Genomic DNA, 25,082 nt, shown 5'->3' on the forward strand with positions numbered 1-25,082 from the left:
GTCTTTTTTTCTCTTTAACCTCTTGCTGTTCCTGTCGCCTAAGAATAGAATAACAAAAAATGTATGTGACAAGCCATCAGAACAGAACCGAAAACCGTGGGTAAAAACCGAGGTGTGTATTGAACCGTGGACTAACTGTATTGTTGCATCCCTAGTAAACGGTAATATATTTACTGTAATAATGACACTCCTTTAATTTAATAAGGTCAAAGTGAACAAAATCAATTGCACAACATTGTTTCTTTAAATCATTTATTTCAAATAAACTCTCATTTTTGTGTTTTTTTCCGTTTTTTTTGCATAAGTGCAAAAGTGCACTAACAGCCACCTGAGGGAAGTCTACGTCCTTAAATAAAAAAACAAGAAAAGCGCACATATATTAGTACAAAATTCTTTAAAAAATTGCACAGTTTAGGTGTATAATACACATTTTTGTAATCTATTTCAAACTTAAATAAAACGGTAAAAGGCTCATAGAGTAAACAAAATTCACAAAATTGAAAATAAAAACATTTCCCCACTAATATAATTAAAGCTGAATAATTGGGAGACCCTGTCGCCGACTTCTGGTGCATCTGTTCTGTGCTGATGTTTGACCAGACAGTCCAAAACTATTGCTAAATACTTCAGTAGTTCAGTCCGACTACAAAATATAGAAGAGTAGTGGTCTCCGGTTCTCGGAGTAGAGCCCCAGTTCACAATTACACACAATAAAACCCACTTTATTAACTCTGCAGTGTTCAGAAAGACCCAAAGTCCAGCGCTCAAAACGTCCATATCCCTGACGATGAGTATTGCATTGGGGTGGAGGATGGAGGGATGGAGGGATGGAGGATGGAGGGATGGAGGATGGAGGGATGGAGGATGGAGGGATGGAGGATGGAGGGATGGAGGATGGAGGGATGGAGGATGGAGGATGGAGGATGGAGGGATGGAGGATGGAGGGATGGAGGATGGAGGGATGGAGGATGGAGGGATGGAGGATGGAGGGATGGAGGATGGAGGGATGGAGGATGGAGGATGGAGGGCAGCTCAGCGCCTGTAGGGGTGGAAGCCCTGGACGTTGTGGTTCTGCCCGCGCCCGAAGCTGCTGGCGGCGGGTGGAGCTCCTGAAGGGGCGGAGGAGGCGGAGGCGTATGAGGCAGTTTGCTGGCTGGGGTCTGCAAAGCTATGACCAAAAGCACTCAGGTCCTGCCCATAACCTGTCTCAACACACATCAAAACACGGAAAGTGATATTAAACACCAGTAACGACCAGAACTAGGCTTTCTGGGCATCTCTAGTGACCCCTCGTCATTTTACATTAGGTCACGTACACACTGCAGTCCGCACTTCTCTTAAAGGGTTAATTCACCTAAAAATGTAAATTGTGTCATTAATTCCTCACCCTCATGTCGTTTGAGTCCTCCGTTCATCTTCAGACACAAATGAAGATATTTTAGTGTAAAGCTGATGCTGAGAAAGGCTTCAGATAGGCCTCCATTGGCATTCAGTACATTTACACTCACAAGACCCATAAAAGGCACTAAAAACGTCGTTACAAAGTCCATCTCACCACAGTGACTCTACAATAATCTTACGATGCGACGACAATAGTTTTTGTGCGCAAAAAAAAATCAGAATAACGCCTTTATCCAGCTTGTTCTTGTCTTCCGTGTGTGTCTCCACGACGCATGCGTGAGAATATGAGCAGATCCGGCGTTCGGGAATCCATGAAATGCCACTTTAGCCCCATTTTGAGAACTACGAGACCTAAAGCACGATCAGTGTAGAATTCAACAGCTGAGATACGCGCGTCTTCCTCTGCTCGTAAACAAATCTCTTCTGGGTCATGTGTCCGAACGCCGGATCTGCTCATATTCTCACGCATGCGTCGTGGAGACACACACGCAAGACAAGAACAAGCTGGATAAAGGCGTTATTTAGATTTTCTTTGCGCACAAAAACTATTGTCGTCGCATCGTAAGATTATTGTAGAGTCACTGTGGTGAGATGGACTTTGTAACGACGTTTTTAGTGCCTTTTATGGGTCTTGTGAGTGTCAATGTACTGAATGCCAATGGAGGCCTATCTGAAGCCTTTCTCAGCATCAGCTTTACACTAAAATATCTTCATTTGTGTCTGAAGATGAACGGAGGTCTGACGGGTGTCCAACCACATGAGGGTGAGGAATTAATGACACAATTTTCATTTTTGGGTGAACTAACCCTTTAACCCTCTTCGGTATAAATAAAAAATGTTACAAAATCTACAAAACGAAATTCACTTTAAAGAAAGACTTTCTAGAAAATAAAACGTCTCAAAATCACGTCTGACCCCACTCTGTGTCTCCAGATATTGTGCATTTTATAACGTAGCCTATCCTAGAACTCATGCTGCTCACTTTTCATAATCAATATATGAAATTAAAAAAAATAATAATATTTAACCCTCTGGGGTTCTTCGGTCATTTCTGACCCGAATGTTTTTTAAATAAAAAATTTTAAAAATCGTAGCTTCATCGGAATGGTCTGAAACTTGGTGACTTTATTGGTACTTGGGACATGAACACACACAAAAATTGGGGACAGGATTTGAAAAGTCTACAAAAATAGTCACACTCAGAACCTTCGGGTCAAAAAAGACCCCCCTAGGAAATGAATGGAGAATTAGTTTTTTTGTGCGTACAATCTACAAATCAGCCAGGATGCAGAAAAAAAAGACTCAACAGTGAAGATCTCTAAAACATCAAGAGTGCAAAACAGACAAAAAACACACACACACACACACACACACACACACACACACACACACACACACACACACACACACACACACACACACACACACACACACACACACACACACACACACACACACACACACACACACACACACACACACACACACACACACACACACACACAGACTCATAGTGAATTCATATTTAACGCAGTAACTCTGCAGTGTGTACCTGGCCAGATTCATCAAATAACATCTAAAAAATAAAGGCATGGTGGTCATGAAAACACATTTCAAACACACAAAAACTGAAATAAGGCAGGAGTTTACTCGGAAGTCTCTAGATGAGAGTGAAACATGAGCACAAATGGAGAGAAATGGAGTCAGGAATTTGCCGAATCCGTTCACGAGGGGCACAAAATCCACAGAAAACCCAGGAGAGACACCATTAGATCATCCTTCTGGCAGCAAAGCAATGCAGTGACTGAAAAAAGAAGCCGTCGTCGTATAGTAAACTACAGCTACAGCCCATAGAGACAGAGCGTATTTAGGCCACGCCCACACCGGGGGGGAAACAATCCAACACTCTCCATTGACTTTGCATTGCGTGAGGCGCATCCTCGTCATTTCAGACTTGTAACAAAAAACAGAACAATGTCTAAAAGCTGATATGAGACAAAGTGTACAGCAAACAAGCTGAACAACACAGAAATATGTTTTTATAAGCTGCCGACCCAAAAAAAAAAGAGAGTTTAAGGAGATAAAAGTGGATAAAGGCAGTAAAACGTGACGCTTCAGCTGAAGAATGGGGACATTTTGTGATCCTGACACTCAGTGTGTCTCAGTGTGTGTGTGTCTCAGTGTGTGTGTGTGTGTCTCAGTGTGTGTGTGTGTGTCTCAGTGTGTGTGTGTGTGTCTCAGTGTGTGTGTGTGTGTGCAGTAAACATGTGTCACTGTTAAGTCAAATATCCAAATGTCAGGTTTATATGTTATATTATTTGTCTCTGATGACGTTCTCCTCTAGTGTGTGTACTTCTCAGTGTAATATAATGTCGTCCCCTTGGAATTATAAGGTTCTATCTGCGTTCTGAGCAGTTTTGAGATATTGAGCTTCAAAGTTTTTGCATTACATATAGGAAAATTTATATGGGGAACAAGTTTCTTTCAAACATGAAAATAACAGGGACCCTAAATGTATTCTAAATATACAATATCAAAATCCTCTCAAAATTGTAAATGGGGATTTTTGTAATGGGTCAAATGCAGATAGAACCTTCTAATTCTAAAAAAACACTTTTCGATTAGAATTATAAGGTTCTATCTGCCAAAACATTATTTGAACATAAAATATAAAAATAATGTTGTAACAATGTCTCAACATGTGTTGGAAAGTAAAATGTTATCCTTTCTATGACATTTATTTCATATTTTTAGCACTTCCATGTATTTAGGACATTTCAAATTAAGCAAGGTAGGTCTAAATATTTTGTCCAGTGCAGATGTTAATTTTTGGTACCAATATGGTGGGTAATTAAACACATTATTGCAGAAATTTTTTGCAGAAATCTTTTGTTTAGACAGAAAGCAGCTACTGTAATACATCTGAGCAGGATTTTATTCCACCTAAAGTGGGCCAGGTAAATGTCTTTCTCTCTAGACATCAGTATGGCTGAAATAACATGCTAACATTTATTGTTGTAATTAAGACCCCATCAATTAAACTTTTTACTATTTGACCTTTAAGGCTTAATATTGTAAAAATTAAGACCTTTTAAGACTTTTAAAACTGCAAGAAAACAGACATGCTTCAGCAAATTAATTCATAAAGTTTAATAATCATTGAAAAATGATTCACTGACTATATGAAGCCTGGAATTCGGGCTGCTGTCCTTGACAAGATCGTCAATAAAATTGTCGATCTTGAGGTTTCTTAAAAACTTTGCGTTGTGTGCCATAATTCTCACAGATATTGTGTGTCTGCGATCTTTCCTGTCAAGTAAAAAGCCGGCGACACGACCTATAAAGTTGATCCTGATTGGTCCTCTTCTGTGCATTCGAAGTGCTGATTTTTATATGTTATATTTCCCTTCTCTGATGACGTTCTCCTCTAGTGTGTGTAGGGTTGGGTATCGTTTGGGTTTTTTTCGATTCCGGTGCCAAACCGATACTTTTAAAACGGTTCCGGTGCCTAAACGGTTCCTGAACCGATACTTGTTTTTTTTTAAAAAGGCCACAAAACGAGGTGGATAACATTAAATGGCTTTTTATTTATTTATTTTTTATTTAAATTGAACCATTTATTAAAAGTTTAATGTATACTTAAATGTATGAATATAAATAAATACAAAAAACTATTTACTTATTTACAAATTATAATTGACTTATTTACAAATTCACAGTAAAACCTAAGCCACCTAACCCAACTACAACAAGCCTAATATAACTCTAAATAACAGTTACAGTAATAACAGTTACAGTAATAACAGCAGTCGTCTGTATTCTTGCTCTGCTACTAACCAGCTTCCAGCTTCAGCTTTATTTTGAAATATGATCATATTCTCTGGCTAAATATTTTAGAACGCATGGCCTTAATGTTTCCATGGCGACGCGTCATGTTTCTCACATGACACACAGCAGCCGCAATAGCGCTGACAGCTCAGCTGTATCGGGTTTATTTCGTTTTTTCTTTTTATTCAAAATATTCACAAACTTCTTAACTGTGTCACGAACTATCTGATGTTCAAATGTGTGAGTGAATGTGTGTTAGTTGATCTATAAAGCGCAATGGGCGGCGCCATGTTAGTTTGCGCGGATCTGTCGGATTTACAACACTTGAGTTCATTCTCGTCTCACGAAATACATGAAAGTAAGTGACCAGTGAACTGGAAGATGAATAGAGCAAACGATATAGTTACTATATAATGTGCATGTATCAAATTATAACCGTCTCAAAGGATTGTCATTGCCGCTTTCATAGACATCTGTGTGTGTTTTTTGCTAGTTGCCTACTTATGATCATTTAAATGTCTGAAACCTGAAATAAAGATGATGTGGTTGAAAACACTGAATAGTTGTCATGAGATGTGGTTGAAAACACTGAATAGTTGTCATGAGATGTGGTTGAAAACACTGAATAGTTGTCATGAGATGTGGTTGAAAACACTGAATAGTTGTCATGAGATGTGGTTGAAAACACTAAATAGTTGTCATGAGATGTGGTTGAAAACACTGAATAGTTGTCATGAGTTGTGATGTGACGAGCGCTGAGCGTCTGTCTCTGGCTCAGCCAAAGCAAGCGAAAGCACGTTTGAATTTTGGCACCGAAATGAGGAACCGAAATCTGCGTTCTGATTCGGTCCGGTACATACCGGTTATATAAGCACCGGTGCCATATTGGAACCGGATTCCGGTACCCAACCCTAAGTGTGTGTACTTCTCAGTGTAATATAACGTGTCTCAATGGCCTGAATCCACTTTTTTGTCCTTAAACGCTCGTGTTTTGGATCAATAGCTTATAAAAACGTCTGTGTTTTTGCTTCTAGGTTTTGTTTAGCTTGTTTGCTGTACACTTTGTCACATATCAGCTTTTAGACATTATTCTGTTTTTTGTTATAAGTCTGAAATGACAATGAGCCGCTTCACGCAATGCAAAGTCAATGGAGGGCGTTGGATTGTTGGTGGGCGTGGCCTCAGATGATGGCGCGCGTCGCTCTGTCTCTATGCGAGCTCCGCGATCATCATTCACACCCGAGGGAGGTGTAGCTGTACTTTAGTATATCATCCCATGGGAAACCGAAGCGATGCATGCGCACATGCATACTGAAACACAACTGAAGCCTTATGGGTCCACAGCTGTTGCTGCGGTGGGTTTGAGTGATTGTAGGATGCAGTTGCTCACCTACCTGCGCTATTTCCCTGCTCTTCCTGTACATAAGAGTGAGAAGGACGCGTTGGGCCGTAGGCAGAGGGGTCTTGAGGATAGTGACCCAAGCCTAGCAGGGAGATGAGGAGACCAGGTTGATAGAGTCGGACTTAACTTCTAGCTTACAGCTCCTACCCAGGTGACGCCCTCTGCCCTCTGCTCTCAGGGCTCATGAGCAGAACATGGAGATGGATCGGTTTCTAAGTGCTTGGCCACTGAGGTGCTGATGATGGAAGCGAAGCGGAGGCGTGACGTAAAGCGGCTGATGAGACCATCTCGTGCCTGACCTCCACACTAACAGCACTCTAGTGCACTCAACTAGTGTTAGGACGATATATCGGCTGATATTTGCGATTTTTACATCGGCCGATACAAGGCTGCTGCGTTCGCCGATATTTTTTTCAAGAGATTAAAGGGTTAGTTCAGCCAAAACTGTAAATTGTGTCATTAATGACTGAGCCTCATGTGGTTGGACACCCGTCAGACCTCCGTTCATCTTCAGACACAAATGAAGATATTTTAGTGTAAATCTGATGCTCTGAAAGGCCTCCATTGGCTCAACTTTACACTCTCAAGACCCTTAAAAGACACTAAAGACTAAAGTTACAAAGTCCATCTCACTACAGCGGCTCTACAATAACTTTATGAAGACGAGAATAGTTTCTGTGCGCAAAAAACCCCTAAATAACGACTTATATAGTGATGACGATTTCAAAACAAAGCATCATGAAGCTTCAGAGCGTTATGAATCAGTGAGTCGATTCAGCGGTTCAGAGCGTTATGAATCAGTGAGTCGATTCAGCGGTTCAGAGAGCGTTATGAATCAGTGAGTCGATTCAGCGGTTCAGAGCGTTATGAATCAGTGAGTCGATTCAGCGGTTCAGAGAGCGTTATGAATCAGTGAGTCGATTCAGCGGTTCAGAGAGCATTATGAATCAGTGAGTCGAATCAGTGGTTCAGAGCGTTATGAATCAGTGAGTCGAATCAGTGGTTCAGAGCGTTATGAATCAGTGAGTCGATTCAGCGGTTCAGAGCGTTATGAATCAGTGAGTCGAATCAGTGGTTCAGAGCGTTATGAATCAATGAGTCGATTCAGCGGTTTGAAGCGTTATGAATCAATGAGTCGATTCAGCGGTTTGAAGCGTTATGAATCAGCGAGTCGATTCAGCAGTTCAGAGCGTTATGAATCAGTGAGTCGAATCAGCGGTTCAGAGCGTTATGAATCAGTGAGTCGATTCAGCGGTTCAGAGCGTTATGAATCAGCGAGTCGATTCAGCGGTTTGAATCGCCAAATTTCAGCAGTTTGGCGATTTGACACGCGATCCGAATCATGATTCGACTCACTGATTCATAACGCTTCGAAGCTTCATGAGGCTGTGTTTTGAAATCGTCATCACTATATAAGTCGTTATTTAGGGTTTTTTTGCGCACAGAAACTATTCTCGTCTTCATAAAGTTATTGTAGAGCCGCTGTAGTGAGATGGACTTTGTAACTTTAGTCTTTAGTGTCTTTTAAGGGTCTTGAGAGTGTAAAGTTGAGCCAATGGAGGCCTTTCAGAGCATCAGATTTACACTAAAATATCTTCATTTGTGTCTGAAGATGAACGGAGGTCTGACGGGTGTCCAACCACATGAGGCTCAGTCATTAATGTCCCTGTAAAGGCAATTCTGAGATTTTTTTCTAAACACATTATAAATGTTAGAAATGTATTGCTGAAACAAATTACAAAGACTGTGAACTATGAAGTACTGAATTCAGAAGTTAGACCGTTAAACAGTTTTTCACCGTTGCTGTGTTCAGGATTTTCTGGGCGGGGCTAAAACGGTGGCTCGATGAGTCTGGCTCCTCCCCTAACACGATCATAACTAGAGCACATTCGCATCAGTTCGCCCACTCGATCGGGAGTCACTGTCAGTAGTGTTAGTTACTATAGTCTACAACTTACAAAACAAACTCGATGATCAAGAAGAGGTGGATTAATTTTGGGAACTGCCATCTTGATGGAGAGCTGAGGATCATCACCGACGCCTGCCTCTGCAGTGACTTTACACCGGATCGTTTTACAAACTTTCACCGGAGACAACTGGGATTGACTGATAATCCGCTGCAGAACCGACTATCCCCCGCCCAGGCCTTCATCCTCCCGTCCGGCCGACATCTGGTGCGTCGCGATCATAGCCGCTCGTGCTCAGTGAGTGTTGTCTTGAGTGCGACTGCAGCGTTCCCGCGAGTGGGCGTGGCTTCGGCGCCGACAGCGGACACGCCCCCAGCGTTTGAGAGCATGCTGCTCATTTTTTCAGGTTTTTGATAAGCTATTTTATCAGTCCCTCCAGAAAAACGCGATTATGCGATCGCGTGATTTAACGCATAATCAGCCAAAGTCCGCATATTCATGCGGGGGCCGCATTTTTTCAAATACGCCGCACTTTCGCCACATAAATTGCCTATTTCCGCGTGCAAAATATGCGGGGCTATCATGATTTCATAATCCCCGCATTTTCGTTGCAAAAAAAGTCATATATATTAGCAGAAAGTTGAAATTTTTTCGTTTACTTCACACAAGAGCAGCCATTTCCGCCTATTGCCATGGGAACGTTTTGAAGTGACGTGATTACCCGACGCGAACGTCATCGAAAAGCTTCAAACCCCGTGGAGAAACCATAGATACCGGTGAAACCATGATGAAGCACAAACTCCCATTGGCCAACAAAAATAACAGCAAAAGAGCAAAGCAGTTTCCCTGTGTGCTGACTGATTTCAAAACACAGCATCATGAAGCTTTGAAGCGTTATGAATCAATGAGTCGATTCAGCGGTTTGAAGCGTTATGAATCAATGAGTCGATTCAGCGGGTTGAAGCGTTATGAATCAATGAGTCGATTCAGCGGGTTGAAGCGTTATGAATCAATGAGTCGATTCAGCGGTTTGAAGCGTTATGAATCAATGAGTCGATTCAGCGGTTTGAAGCGTTATGAATCAATGAGTCGATTCAGCGGGTTGAAGCGTTATGAATCAATGAGTCGATTCAGCGGTTTGAAGCGTTATGAATCAATGAGTCGATTCAGCGGGTTGAAGCGTTATGAATCAATGAGTCGATTCAGCGGGTTGAAGCGTTATGAATCAATGAGTCGATTCAGCGGTTTGAAGCGTTATGAATCAATGAGTCGATTCAGCGGTTTGAAGCGTTATGAATCAATGAGTCGATTCAGCGGTTTGAAGCGTTATGAATCAATGAGTCGATTCAGCGGGTTGGAGCGTTATGAATCAATGAGTCGATTCAGCGGTTTGAAGCGTTATGAATCAATGAGTCGATTCAGCGGTTTGAAGCGTTATGAATCAATGAGTCGATTCAGCGGTTTGAAGCGTTATGAATCAGTGAGTTGATTCAGCGGGTTGGATCGCCAAAGTCACGTATTTCAGCAGTTTGACACGCGATCCGAATCATGAATCGACTCGATGATTCATAGCATCATGATGCTGTGTTTTGAAATCGTCATCACTATATAAGTCGTTATTTAGGTTTTTTTGCACACAATAACTATTATCGTCGCTTCATAAAGTTATTGTAGAGCCGCTGTAGTGAGATGGACTTTGTAACGACGTCTTTAGTACCTTTTATGGGTCTTGAGAGTGTACATTGTGCCAATGGAGGCCTTTCAGAGCCATCGGAATTCAACTAAAATATCTTAATTTGTGTCCAACAACATTTTTAGGTGAACTAACCCTTTAAGAGTTTGCACTTTGTGCATTGGAAGCACTCAAATGTCTGTTTTGTAAAGCTACCTCTGTAAAACAGGAAGTTATTTATAAATTTTTTCAGAAGTTGTAGCATATTCCTTTTGTAAAGCTACAGAACTTGATTGACTAAATGTTTTGTAAATTTGAGCCGTGTGTTTATTAAGGTCTTCAATAAAACAAGATGAGAACTTAAATATTCCAGCACTTTCTGTGATGTAGTGCTTTTTTTCTCTTTCTCATCAAACCGCAGTTTTTGCAAGTTCCCGCAATTTTATCGCATAAAATTGCATAAATATCCCGTATTTTTCATCGCATTTTTTAAGAAAACGTGCCGCATAATCAAGGATTTTTGCCCGCAACAATCACAAAAAAAAGCCGCATTTTTCTGGAAGGACTGTATTTTATGTACTTCGCGGATTTTTTAATTATTCAAATTTGTCTGGGTGGTTAATAACACATTTATCTGTGGTGTGAGAAACTCAGAACACATTTTTAGTTTTGACTTTACAGGGACTTTAATGACACAATTTACATTTTTGGGTGAACTAACCCTTTAAGTTAAGTGCACCTAAGCATTAAATGACTAGGTTGTAAATAGTTTTAAAAGTATAGTACAGTCAGTGTGCACTTTATTATGCTGTTTGCTTGTTGATACTGTGCGCAATAGTGTAATTATTTTATTTATGCTTAAATATTTATTCTCAGAATTTAGTTTCACCACTGAACTCTTTTTTTCTTGTTCTACCTCACCTGTTTTTACTATTTGTTAAATATTGTTTTTTTTAGTTCAATAAATGTTCCTTTTTTAAATGTTCAATTGTTATCATCATGATCATTGTGTCATTTTTATGATGTAAATTGAGGGAGCAAAAGCAGTATCGGCTCCGAAAAATCGGCAGCCCGTATCGGTCATCGGCTAAGGCTGATGAAAAAAAATCGGTATCGACATCGGCACTAAAAAAAATCAATATCGGTCGATCCCTACACTCGACCCCAGTTGAGTTTGACCGTTTTGAGCCGATCTCCGGGTCTACACTGTTAGCATAGCTTAGCATAGATCATTGAATCTGATTAGACCGTTAGCATCTCGCTCAAAAAAGAGTTTCCATATTTCTCCTGTTTAAAACTCGACTCTTCTGTAGTTCATCGTGTGCTAAGACCGACGGAAAATGAGAAGTTGTGATGTTCTAGGCCGATATGGCCATAGATCTACATAATAAAGGCTAGATGTCTTACGATGGAGTCTGTAACGTCATCAGCGGCGGCCATCTTGTCACAGGCGAGCTTTCTGGCTCCTGATCTGAACACAAATACTCTTATCTCGCTGACATCTGGACGGATTTACAAATGGTTTGGTTTCTTACAAATGTTATTAACGTGGCTATAATTCTGGATGCTTATCATAACTACATCTCTGACATTTATAACAAACCAAACAGTTTGAAAATCGGTCGAAAATTGCGCAAGTTATGGTTATTTAAAAAGTACACGCACCATCAAAACACAATGTTAGGAGTGAGCGAGCTGACTGTGACAAGATGGCCGCCAGAACTCTGAACTTTGGCGTCAATTCGCTCCGCGTTAACCAATCAGGAGCCTGCTCACTGCTGTCACATGGTGAAGTGCGAATGAGAAACCCCGCATAATTTAAAAATACTACTGTTAATGTGTCACAAAATGTAGTTTTAAGAGTTTTACAGGTGAGAATGCAGTTGTTTAAAGGGATAGTTCATCCCTTCTGTCATCATTTACTCTCGCTCATGATGTCCCAAACCTGTGTGAGTTTCTTTGTTCTGCTGAACACAACAGAAGATAGAGTGAAGAGTGTGTGTAATAAAGCAGAGAGAGCAACCATTGACTACTGTAGAGGAAAAAATACTACAGTAGTCAATAGTTGCTCTATCTGTAAAGTAAATGATGACAGAATTGTAATTTTTGGATGAACTATCCCTTTAAACTTGCTCATGTCTAAAGTCCGTTAAATCTCACATGCACTGCAACTTCACTCTATCCTAGGGCTGTAACGGTTTGACCAAAAATAAAAACCTCGATTAATTGAACATTTGACCTCGATTACGATTAATGAACCATTATTTTGCTTTTTTTTGCCCTCATAAGGTTTTTGAGTAAGTTCACTGATAAGGTTTGTACTGTAAATATTTTCTACTATTAAAGGTGGATTTTTTTTTTCTAATGAAAAAGTGCATTGTGATTTTAAAACACTTGAAGGAAACGGTTCTCTTTCAGCAGTTATTGACTATAGGGCAGATTTCTGTTAGTTGTACATCAGATACAGATAAATTAACACATAGGCCTACATTACATTTATCTGAATGCATTAATGAGAGAGTGATTGTGTGTGAATTACTCACACCGTCTCTATTCATTATGAAGCTGTGGTTTGTACTCACTGCAAAGGTATTAATATATGCTATAACGGTTGAGTTTCTGAGCTACTTTAGTGACTTTACTTTAGTCACAGCTTCTGTCTGAGTGTTCGTTTGTCACAATATATCAGGCATTAGTTCAACATAACACACATCTGATGGTCGAAACTCGCTTTAATGTTCAAAATGGCGGGGCTTAAAACACATACAAATGACAGCTTTGTGAGGACGCAGGTGAAAGATCTGCCTTCAGGGCGCGCGCGCGCGTTTTCAGAGACGCGACACTGTTTTCGTGTCGACTGTTTTCGTGTGAGCCCTGAATGGAGAAGTTTTCCGTATTGTTGTTGTTGAATAGTTCACAATCGCTTTAAATGTTGAAACTGGCAAGCCTTTAAACGCATGTACTTGACAAACTTTATGAGCACGAAAGTGAAAGCGGCTTCGGGGCTTGCGCGCGCCGTCTCTCTCTCTCTCTGTCTGTCTCTGTCTCTGTCTCTGTGTGTGTGTGTGTGTGTGTGTGTGTCAGCGCGTAGGCTATAAGAACAGCGATTAACTGACCTGTATAAACTGTGTAAAACATGCAGTTGCTATAGTGATTCTGGGCATCTATAAACACAGATAACTGCTCCTGCATCTGTGTGTGACTGACGGGGCGGAGTCACGTGAAAACCCAAATAACCCACATGGGAAAAATACGTCGGTCAGAGGTTCTGAATGTCGGTTTCGGTTATTTTTCGATTAATCGTACAGCCCTAGTCTACCCTATCAGCACCCTCGCCCTCCAGCACTGCCACATCTACAGATGATCGCCCCCTGTGGCCGGAAGCAGAACTGCAGTACAGGATGATCTAATTCACACACACCTCCACAGACCGAGAGTCCGTGTGGAAGTGTGTGTGTGTGTGTGTGATGTGAACAGTGATGGGCCAGTGGGTCAGTGCGCTCTTACCATACTGGCTGTAGGAGAAGTCCGGCTGAGCTGGGGCTTTGCTCAGGTCCTGAGAGGGCGTGGCAGCCGGGCCGAAGCCCAGAGGTCCAGCTCCTGGCGTATTGGGAGGGGGCGGCATTCCCTGAGCTACAAACTGGTCCCCTTGAGCTGTTCCAAAGCTATATCCTATGATGGTCAAGACACAAGGCAAGCAGGAATCATTACAAACCTTTTCATTTCCCATTTATATATTTCATACCAGAGCCTTGGGGTCACACACTGTGACCTTTCACCCACCAAACTGAGGCTGTGCGCTGAAGCCCTGCTGGGGGAATCCCTGAGGTGCCCCGAAGGCCCCTGCAGGCGCCGCTGCAACTAGAAACGCATTAAATGGAGATGGAGGTTGTGCAGGTGCGCCGCGGCCCGCAGGTAAAGGAGGTCCATACCCGCCTGGAACACACACACACACACACACACACACACACACACACGTCACTCAGGACTCCATTGAGCCACAATTAGAGCTGCACGATTCATCATTAAAAGATCACGATTATGCTTCAAAAGGCCGAGACCACACAGGGCCTAACCCTAACCTCCCCATTACACACACACACACACACACACACACACACACACACACACACACACTACCCTATCCCTAAACCTACCCATCTCACACACACACACACTACCCTATCCCTAAACCTACCCATCAGCCTACACACACATGCGCGCGCACACACACAAACACACACACACACACACACACACACACACACACACACACACACACACACACACACACACACACACACACACACACACACACACACACACACACATAAATAGACTACTGGTTTTAAAAGTTTGGGGTCAGGAAGAATGTATAGCTGACATTAAACAGATCAAAAGTGACAGTAAACATTTATAATGTTACAAAAGATTTCAGATAAATGCTGTTCTTCAGTTATATTATATAACTGGAGCTGATGTGATTAGGCCGAGTGATGCATATACAGTCAAAATCATAACCCATATAATCAAACTGTGATAATAAAGCAGAACATACCCAGAGGCTGTCCTGTCGTCACCCAAACACCTGCAACACAAAACACATTTGAGCGAACACACACACACACACACACACACAATTAGCTTTTGGAATAGCACACATTAATTTGTGTGTGCGTGTGTTTTTGTGTGTATAAGTGTGTGTGTGTGTGTGTGAGTTTTGTACTCTTGATGTTTTAGAGATCTTCACTGTTGAGTCTTTTTTTCTGCATCCTGGCTGATTTGTAGATTGTACGCACAAAAAAACTATATTTTCATATTTTTGCCAATTCTCCATTCATTTCCTATGGGGCTCATTTGTGACCTGAAGGTTCTGAGTGTGACTATTTTTTTTACGACCACTTAGACTTTTCAAATCCTGTCCCCAATTGTTTTTGTGTGTTCATATCCCAAGTACCAATAAAGTCACCAAGTTTCGGATCCGATGAAGCTACGATTTTTAACATTTCTTTATAAACCGCAAGATCCACTATAGTGGTATAAATGTGCTATTGCGTGATAGAAATGCTCAATGTGTCCACCAGATGGCACTGATCTCATTAAAACAATGCTTTCATGAGGCCTAGGCTTGACTCTAAAATGAAGTACAGCTTTAATAAAAAAAATTATATATATACATTTTTTATTATATTCAATGGGAAAAATGGGTCATAATTATTGTATAAATATTAATTATAAATCATAAAATTATCTCAAAAAAGAAAAGAAAAAATATTATTGAACAAAAATATATTTAATTGATTTTACTCAAATCTTTTTTATCTTAATCCCGCCCTCTGGCTCATTTTTGACCCAAAGGCCCTGAGTGTGACCCATAAATGAAGGGTTAAAAGTGTTATATTTCTGGACTCAGAAGAGCAGATGACAGTGGACAAGCCCAGTGTGGGTCAGCCACACACACACACACACACACACACACACACACACACACACACACACACACACACACACACACACACACACACACACACACACACACACACACACACACACACACACACACACACACACACACACACACACACACACACACACACACACACACACACACACACACACACACCTGCCACTCACCCTGAGGCCCGTAGGTCTGCTGCCAGCTCGGAGCCGGTTGTGCTGCCCAGCCATTGGCTGCGCTTAAGATGGCTCGAGGCCCCCACTGATTGGCTCCCAGCTGACCAGGGGCGGGAGCTTTGCTGTCCCGTGGCTCCGCCTTCTTCACTTCAACCTGCACAAAGGACAAGAGGTCGTAACTAGCAAGAGGAGAATTAACATTCTGCCTACTTCAGAAACTCTAGCCCTCACCTCAGAGAAGATTCTCTTACTCTGGCCAAATACATGACCGTAGTCCAGATGGAGCGATTCTTAACCAGTGTTTCTGAGGTACTTGGGTATGAGACGGGCCTTTGGGTCTTTAAAATGCGACGGCTTCTGCTTAAACATGACCACAGGCGTACCTCAGAAACACCGTCCCTGCACGCGTCTTATATCTCAGATGTTTAAGTAGCTATAAACTGCTGATAGAAAATGAAGACTTACCTCCCCTGGCTAATGCTTAAGATTCGACAAGTGAAATATAACGTTTAAATGTACCATAATCTCACTGTACCAAATACTTGACATGCAAATAATAACAATGGAGAGACAAAAGTCTAACCAGAGGGGAATCTTCATACTGTGTCAAATGTGGAATTAAAATGACTAGATTAACCCTTTAACTGTCAGCCCCCTTTTTGAGAATACACATGAAAATGCACTGCTTTGGAATATAAGTTTGGTCTCGTTTTAAAGCAGACACTTCAAAATATGAAAGTATGAAAAAGTTATGGAAGTCTAAATTTACTGTAAATAAAAAATACTGTGCTAAATATTTTTTATTTTATATAAAATATATATTTTACAAAAATGTTTTAATCTAAAAGTAACTATAAAATCAAAGACATATGTCTTACCAAGTTGTGTTCCAAATTTTAAAAGTCCCCATGAGATTTTGTTTAGGGCGCTGTACCAAAAACAGCCACCGGGTGTCATTGATTGTTTTTTTGATGCATTTTCCTGTAAATTTCTGTCCAAATGTCACTTCCATCATAAAACGGTCACCAAATATGTAACCTTGAGACTCAGACCTTTCCGACGATACGTGTCAAGATTAGAAAAGATTTTGATCATAAAGTCGTTACAATAATTGTTGTAATATGAAACATGACGCCGCCCACTAGTGGGAGGAGCCCGCTAGAAGAATTTAAAGTACCGTTTCCATGGTAACGCAATGTCTGATTTCAAAACGGTTTTCAAAGGATGAATTTTGAGTTCGTAAGCTTTCGAATGAGACCTAATTTATGATCATTACTAAAACATATGATACGGAAAAAAGGCGATCAAAAAAAGAGCTCTCAAGCGCCCACAGCGAGACGTTTTCAGCAGGCCTATCACGATAACTACTTTTTGTATCGCGATATATCGTCCCAGAAATAATTGCGATAAACGATATTATTGTCATTTTAAAGGGTTAGTTCACCCAAAAATGTAAATTGTGTCATTAATGACTGAGCCTCATGTGGTTGGACACCCGTCAGACCTCCGTTCATCTTCAGACACAAATGAAGATATTTTAGTGTAAAGCTGATGCTGAGAAAGGCTTCAGATAGGCCTCCATTGGCATTCAGTACATTTACACTCACAAGACCCATAAAAGGCACTAAAAACGTCGTTACAAAGTCCATCTCACCACAGTGACTCTACAATAATTTTACGATGCCACGACAATAGTTTTTGTGCGCAAAAAACCCCCAAAATAACACCTTTATCCAACTTGTTCTTGTCTTCCGTGTGTGTCTCCACGACGCATGCGTGAGAATATGATGCAGATCCGGCGTTCTTTACGCAGATTACTAGATTACTGTTTTTATTGGTAAAACTTTTTTCTCCTGCATCTCTTCTCCATTATCCAGAGCTGCGCCCTCTAGTGTTCATGCGGGAATCTGCATTTTTACCTCAGCCTGGGGCTTATTATTTACATTTTGGTATGAAGAGGTCTTTACCGTTGCACAAAAATATAATTTTTTTGTTATAAAAAAACTAAAACAAGCCCAGGTGAGAAAAAGTAACGCAAAAGTAATGTAATGCATTACTTTTCTTAAAAAGTAACTAAGTAACTCAATTAGTTACTTTTTAAGGGAGTACCGCAATATTGTAATAAATTACTTTTCAAAGTAACTTTCCTCAACACTGATTAAAGCTCAAATCTGTGGTTTCTAAAGAGGGCTCCTCTCTGAACATGTGATCTGGTGTGTGTGGAGTTGAACGTGTGATCTGGTGTGTGTGGAGTTGAACATGTGATCTGGTGTGTGTGTGTGGAGTTGAACATGTGATCTGGTGTGTGTGGAGTTGATCATGTGATCTGGTGTGTGTGGAGTTGAACATGTGATCTGGTGTGTGTGGAGTTGAAAATGTGATCTGGTGTGTGTGTGTGGAGTTGAACATGTGATCTGGTGTGTGTGGAGCTGATCATGTGATCTGGTGTGTGTGGAGCTGATCATGTGATCTGGTGTGTGTGGAGTTGATCATGTGATCTGGTGTGTGTGGAGTTGATCATGTGATCTGGTGTGTGTGGAGTTGATCATGTGATCTGGTGTGTGTGGAGTTGATCATGTGATCTGGTGTGTGTGGAGTTGATCATGTGATCTGGTGTGTGTGGAGTTGAACATGTGATCTGGTGTGTGTCGAGTTGAACATGTGATCTGGTGTGTGTCGAGTTGGACATGTGATCTGGTGTGTGTGGAGTTGGACATGTGATCTGGTGTGTGTGGAGTTGATCATGTGATCTGGTGTGTGTGGAGTTGATCATGTGATCTGGTGTGTGTGGAGTTGATCATGTGATCTGGTGTGTGTGGAGTTGATCATGTGATCTGGTGTGTGTGGAGTTGGACATGTGATCTGGTGTGTGTCGAGTTGGACATGTGATCTGGTGTGTGTGGAGTTGGACATGTGATCTGGTGTGTGTGGAGTTGATCATGTGATCTGGTGTGTGTGGAGCTGATCATGTGATCTGGTGTGTGTGGAGCTGATCATGTGATCTGGTGTGTGTGGAGTTGGACATGTGATCTGGTGTGTGTGGAGTTGATCATGTGATCTGGTGTGTGTGGAGCTGATCATGTGATCTGGTGTGTGTGGAGTTGATCATGTGATCTGGTGTGTGTGGAGTTGATCATGTGATCTGGTGTGTGTGGAGTTGATCATGTGATCTGGTGCGTGTGGAGTTGATCATGTGATCTGGTGTGTGTGGAGTTGAACATGTGATCTGGTGTGTGTGGAGTTGATCATGTGATCTGGTGTGTGTCGAGTTGGACATGTGATCTGGTGTGTGTGGGGTTGATTATGTGATCTGGTGTGTGTGGAGCTGAACATGTGATCTGGTGTGTGTGGAGTTGATCATGTGATCTGGTGTGTGTGGAGTTGATCATGTGATCTGGTGTGTGTGGAGTTGATCATGTGATCTGGTGTGTGTGGAGTTGATCATGTGATCTGGTGTGTGTGGAGTTGATCATGTGATCTGGTGTGTGTGGAGTTGAACATGTGATCTGGTGTGTGTGGAGTTGATCATGTGATCTGGTGTGTGTCGAGTTGGACATGTGATCTGGTGTGTGTGGGGTTGATTATGTGATCTGGTGTGTGTGGAGCTGAACATGTGATCTGGTGTGTGTGGAGTTGATCATGTGATCTGGTGTGTGTGGAGTTGAACATGTGATCTGGTGTGTGTGTGGAGTTGATCATGTGATCTGGTGTGTGTGGAGTTGATCATGTGATCTGGTGTGTGTGGAGTTGATCATGTGATCTGGTGTGTGTGGAGTTGATCATGTGATCTGGTGTGTGTGGAGTTGGACATGTGATCTGGTGTGTGTGGAGTTGATCATGTGATCTGGTGTGTGTGGAGTTGGACATGTGATCTGGTGTGTGTGGAGTTGATCATGTGATCTGGTGTGTGTGGAGCTGATCATGTGATCTGGTGTGTGTGGAGTTGATCATGTGATCTGGTGTGTGTGGAGTTGATCATGTGATCTGGTGTGTGTGGAGTTGATCATGTGATCTGGTGTGTGTGGAGTTGATCATGTGATCTGGTGTGTGTGGAGTTGATCATGTGATCTGGTGTGTGTGGAGTTGATCATGTGATCTGGTGTGTGTGGAGTTGATCATGTGATCTGGTGTGTGTGGAGTTGATCATGTGATCTGGTGTGTGTGGAGTTGATCATGTGATCTGGTGTGTGTGGAGTTGATCATGTGATCTGGTGTGTGTCGAGTTGGACAAGTGATCTGGTGTGTGTGGGGTTGATTATGTGATCTGGTGTGTGTGGAGTTGATCATGTGATCTGGTGTGTGTGGAGTTGATCATGTGATCTGGTGTGTGTCGAGTTGGACAAGTGATCTGGTGTGTGTGGGGTTGATTATGTGATCTGGTGTGTGTGGAGCTGAACATGTGATCTGGTGTGTGTGGAGTTGATCATGTGATCTGGTGTGTGTGGAGTTGAACATGTGATCTGGTGTGTGTGGAGTTGATCATGTGATCTGGTGTGTGTCGAGTTGGACAAGTGATCTGGTGTGTGTGGGGTTGATTATGTGATCTGGTGTGTGTGGAGCTGAACATGTGATCTGGTGTGTGTGGAGTTGATCATGTGATCTGGTGTGTGTGGAGTTGAACATGTGATCTGGTGTGTGTGTGGAGTTGATCATGTGATCTGGTGTGTGTGGAGTTGATCATGTGATCTGGTGTGTGTGGAGTTGATCATGTGATCTGGTGTGTGTGGAGTTGATCATGTGATCTGGTGTGTGTGGAGTTGAACATGTGATCTGGTGTGTGTGGAGTTGATCATGTGATCTGGTGTGTGTGGAGTTGAACATGTGATCTGGTGTGTGTGGAGTTGAACATGTGATCTGGTGTGTGTGGAGTTGATCATGTGATCTGGTGTGTGTGGAGTTGATCATGTGATCTGGTGTGTGTGGAGTTGATCATGTGATCTGGTGTGTGTGGAGTTGAACATGTGATCTGGTGTGTGTGTGGAGTTGAACATGTGATCTGGTGTGTGTGGAGTTGATCATGTGATCTGGTGTGTGTGGAATTGAACATGTGATCTGGTGTGTGTGGAGTTGATCATGTGATCTGGTGTGTGTGGAGTTGATCATGTGATCTGGTGTGTGTGGAGTTGATCATGTGATCTGGTGTGTGTGGAGTTGATCATGTGATCTGGTGTGTGTGGAGTTGAACATGTGATCTGGTGTGTGTGTGGAGTTGAACATGTGATCTGGTGTGTGTGGAGTTGAACATGTGATCTGGTGTGTGTGGAGCTGAACATGTGATCTGGTGTGTGTGGAGTTGAACATGTGATCTGGTGTGTGTGGAGCTGAACATGTGATCTGGTGTGTGTGGAGTTGATCATGTGATCTGGTGTGTGTGGAGTTGGACATGTGATCTGGTGTGTGTGGAGTTGGACATGTGATCTGGTGTGTGTGGAATTGAACATGTGATCTGGTGTGTGTGGAGTTGAACATGTGATCTGGTGTGTGTGGAGTTGATCATGTGATCTGGTGTGTGTGGAGTTGATCATGTGATCTGGTGTGTGTGGAATTGAACATGTGATCTGGTGTGTGTGTGGAGTTGAACATGTGATCTGGTGTGTGTGGAGTTGATCATGTGATCTGGTGTGTGTGGAATTGAACATGTGATCTGGTGTGTGTGGAGTTGATCATGTGATCTGGTGTGTGTGTGGAGTTGAACATGTGATCTGGTGTGTGTGTGGAGTTGAACATGTGATCTGGTGTGTGTGGAGTTGAACATGTGATCTGGTGTGTGTGTGGAGTTGAACATGTGATCTGGTGTGTGTGTGGAGTTGAACATGTGATCTGGTGTGTGTGTGGAGTTGAACATGTGATCTGGTGTGTGTGTGGGGTTGAACATGTGATCTGGTGTGTGTGTGGAGTTGAACATGTGATCTGGTGTGTGTGTGGAGTTGATCATGTGATCTGGTGTGTGTGGAGTTGATCATGTGATCTGGTGTGTGTGTGGAGTTGAACATGTGATCTGGTGTGTGTGGAGTTGATCATGTGATCTGGTGTGTGTGTGGAGTTGAACATGTGATCTGGTGTGTGTGTGGAGTTGAACATGTGATCTGGTGTGTGTGTGGAGTTGTGTCTGTGGTGGTTAAACATCAGATATAATTTAGATAATGTAGGCGTTGCCTGGACCACATTTGTGTGGCTATTAATGTTTAATATATATTTTTAATGAAAATGAAAAGAGGCAGAGTGGAGTTTGATGACATATTTCTCCTGGAGCGCCTTGAACGCGAGTCTATTTCGCTCGATTTTCGCGTCCAACGTTCAAGCGTCCAACTAGATGCAGTTTTATCCGATCGACTAAAGCCCTATTCGCACAGGATTAGTATTATCTGGGGACCTCTGGTGATTTGTAATAATTGCAGAGAATGTCTCTGATCTTAATCCTGTGCGAATCGGCCATGTCTGTAATTTGTAAAGTAAAAATTCCCCCGCAAATTACCTTCCATATTTCGCAGAACACCGAGGTCCTGTGATAATATTAGTCCCGTGCGAATCGGCATCTGTGATTTGGCCGGGATTAGGCGGATTGTGTATAATTTTTGCAAGGTTTTTGTTTCCGGTGCGCATTTCTATCTTTATCTTTCACGAAGAATGGAGCTAGGCTGCATATAATGCGCACCGTTATGAACTCCAGCGCGGCCGCGCGGATTATACTTTCACTTTAGAATGAGCACCAAGTTGGGAGTAAATTGCTTGAATGGTGTGTTTAATATTATTCTTAATGAAAAACACAAAAATAGAACAGTTTACATTTAGCTTTGAAACTGAATCTTCCGCCGTATATTGTTTTTATATAGCTCAGTTCAGTTTTTAATTGTAGCGTCTGTTCTCTAACTAAACTAAGTTATTTTTATTACTATAAAACAATCAAAATTATATCGATACATCTGTTTATAATTTCATACAGCTATATCTAAAACGAAAAAACTAGTCTTGACATCATATCCGGGAGATAAGTCAGTAAATTCGAGTAAAATCACAGCTTATCCCGTGCGAATGCGCCACGCAAAACTCAGATGTGGGGAGTAATTTCTAAATCACACGAGGTGCCCAGATAAAACTAATCCCCTGCGAATAGGGCTTAAAACACATCTGACTGTAATAGGGATGCTCGCCTTAGCAATTACCACTAATTATATAATTAGTCAATTAAGCCGATGACCTGCTACTCAGATTTAATAACGGACACACGGAGGGAAGTTTCACTCCAGTTAAAGCGGAGATCCAGAAATAGACGTGAGACTCTAAAGGGGGTGAGTTATTGGGGTCACCTTGCATCAAGAGCATGAGACGATATTTTTCCGTTGGAAAGCAGCATAAAAGTAACGCCTCTCTCCTCCTCTCTCACTGTCGACCTAATTAGCTATGAGTTTGAGCGAGTGGTCTGCAATCCTGGAATCTGAAACACGCCCCCCCTCGTCCCGCGGGCATCAGAGTGATGGGAGGCCTTAGTCCAATAGAGCTGGGATTTGGTACACAGTTTGATATGCTCCAGTTTCTAATTTTATAAAGCCCCCGCCTCAAAGCCCCAATGAAATAATGTCATGCGAAGAACAATAGCCCAGGTACTGTAGCACCTGATTCCTCCAGGAAGTCAAGGAGGGAACAAACTCAATGTAGGACAGAAGCTACAAAGCTATTCTGGGGTCTTGAGCAAACTTGCTGGAAGTGGTTTTTCACTTTAAATCAGCACAGAGCATTCATGACGGAGCAAGGAAACGCCTCGGGAGACCAGACCCACACAACTGAACGCATGAGACCGTTCGTCAAAGTGTGTGAGAAATGCTGGCGTTATATTCTCAGAATGCAGATCCTTCCTCAAAGCGGCCATGCTGGGAGAGATATTTCAGCAGAGCTGGTGAAGTGAGATAACACGCCACACGCTATCCCTCGAAACACACCTAGGACAATAATCTGACCCGCCCAAAGCCCGTTTGGAGGACACTAACAGACACAGTATGGAGATTCAGACAATTGAGGTCACTTAATTGAGATTTCTCTTTGCCTACTCAAATAGTAACCTGAATAAAAGAAAAAAAGAAAAGAAAAAACAACCAGTTCTTTAGGTGAGTGCTAATAGAAGCTCCCTTATAATTCAATACTAATAGCAATTTGATTACTTTTATACAGCACCTAAAGGAGAGGTCCGAATGAACCAAACCTTGGGCGACGAACACGAACAAGAGATTTATAAAAATGATGTTAAACGCCAATTCGTGTGTGTGCGCGTGTTTGGTCGCCCAAGCTTTAGTTTCTGTTGTAGGGGAAAATAAAACTACAACTACACACTTTTTTGCCCATGATGTCGTGAAAATGCATGTTGACAGCCTGGTCCACTGATTGTTCGGCCTCGAAAGTAATAAATCCAAAACCTAGCCAACGACCAAAAGTCAACAGAGCAGCAGGTGTTGGACAGAACAGCTAGAAGAACATAAGAGGGATGGGGTGGGGGGGCACCTGAGGTTCGGATGACATCATCGGGTCACCCGGAAAGATCACAGGTGGAGGCCGAGAGGACAGAAGCATTACGCAATCGATACTTTAACCCTGGGCACATTTAATGATTAACCGCCGATAACTTACAAGCTTAGTTCAGGTTTCAGGAAATGTAAATTGTGTCATTAATGACTGAGCCTCATGTGGTTGGACACCCGTCACACCTCCGTTCATCTTCAGACACAAATGAAGATATTTTAGTGTAAATCTGATGCTCTGAAAGGCCTCCATTGGCTCAACTTTACACTCTCAAGACCCTTAAAAGACACTAAAGACTAAAGTTACAAAGTCCATCTCACTACAGCGGCTCTACAATAACTTTATGAAGACGACAATAGTTTCTGTGCGCAAAAAAACCCTAAATAACGACTTATATAGTGATGACGATTTCAAAACACGGCCTCATGAAGCTTCGAAGCGTTATGAATCAGTGAGTCGATTCAGCGGTTCAGAGAGCGTTATGAATCAGTGAGTCGAATGATTCGGATCGCGTATCAAACCGACAAACTGCTGAAATTTGGCGATTCAAACCGCTGAATCGACTCACTGATTCATAACGCTCTGAAGCTTCATGATGCCGTGTTTTGAAATCGTCATCACTATATAAGTCGTTATTTAGGGTTTTTTTGCGCACAGAAACTATTCTCGTCTTCATAAAGTTATTGTAGAGCCGCTGTAGTGAGATGGACTTTGTAACTTTAGTCTT

General features: G+C 42.1%; 1 protein-coding gene across 2 annotated transcripts in view; it reads right to left on the bottom strand.

The window, feature by feature from the left end:
* Nucleotides 1-227: 227 nt before the first annotated feature.
* dazap1 (DAZ associated protein 1) overlaps nucleotides 228-25,082 on the bottom strand; it is a 45,296-nt gene continuing 20,441 nt past the window's right edge. The window contains exons 7-12 of one of the 2 annotated variants that reach the window (XM_079844574.1): nucleotides 24,170-24,252; nucleotides 15,845-15,998; nucleotides 14,769-14,798; nucleotides 13,994-14,146; nucleotides 13,718-13,882; nucleotides 228-1,202 (exon numbers count right to left, since the gene is read on the bottom strand). In XM_079844574.1, coding sequence (XP_079700700.1) covers nucleotides 1,033-1,202; nucleotides 13,718-13,882; nucleotides 13,994-14,146; nucleotides 14,769-14,798; nucleotides 15,845-15,998; nucleotides 24,170-24,252 — 755 coding nt within the window. In that variant the 3' untranslated portion in view covers nucleotides 228-1,032. Of the gene's footprint in view, nucleotides 1,207-13,717; nucleotides 13,883-13,993; nucleotides 14,147-14,768; nucleotides 14,799-15,844; nucleotides 15,999-24,169; nucleotides 24,253-25,082 lie in introns of both variants that reach the window. The other variant, XM_079844575.1, reaches the window with a different exon arrangement.

The sequence above is a fragment of the Gobio gobio genome (genome assembly GCF_949357685.1).
Source record: "Gobio gobio genome assembly, chromosome: 19".
Classification (NCBI taxonomy): domain Eukaryota; kingdom Metazoa; phylum Chordata; class Actinopteri; order Cypriniformes; family Gobionidae; genus Gobio; species Gobio gobio.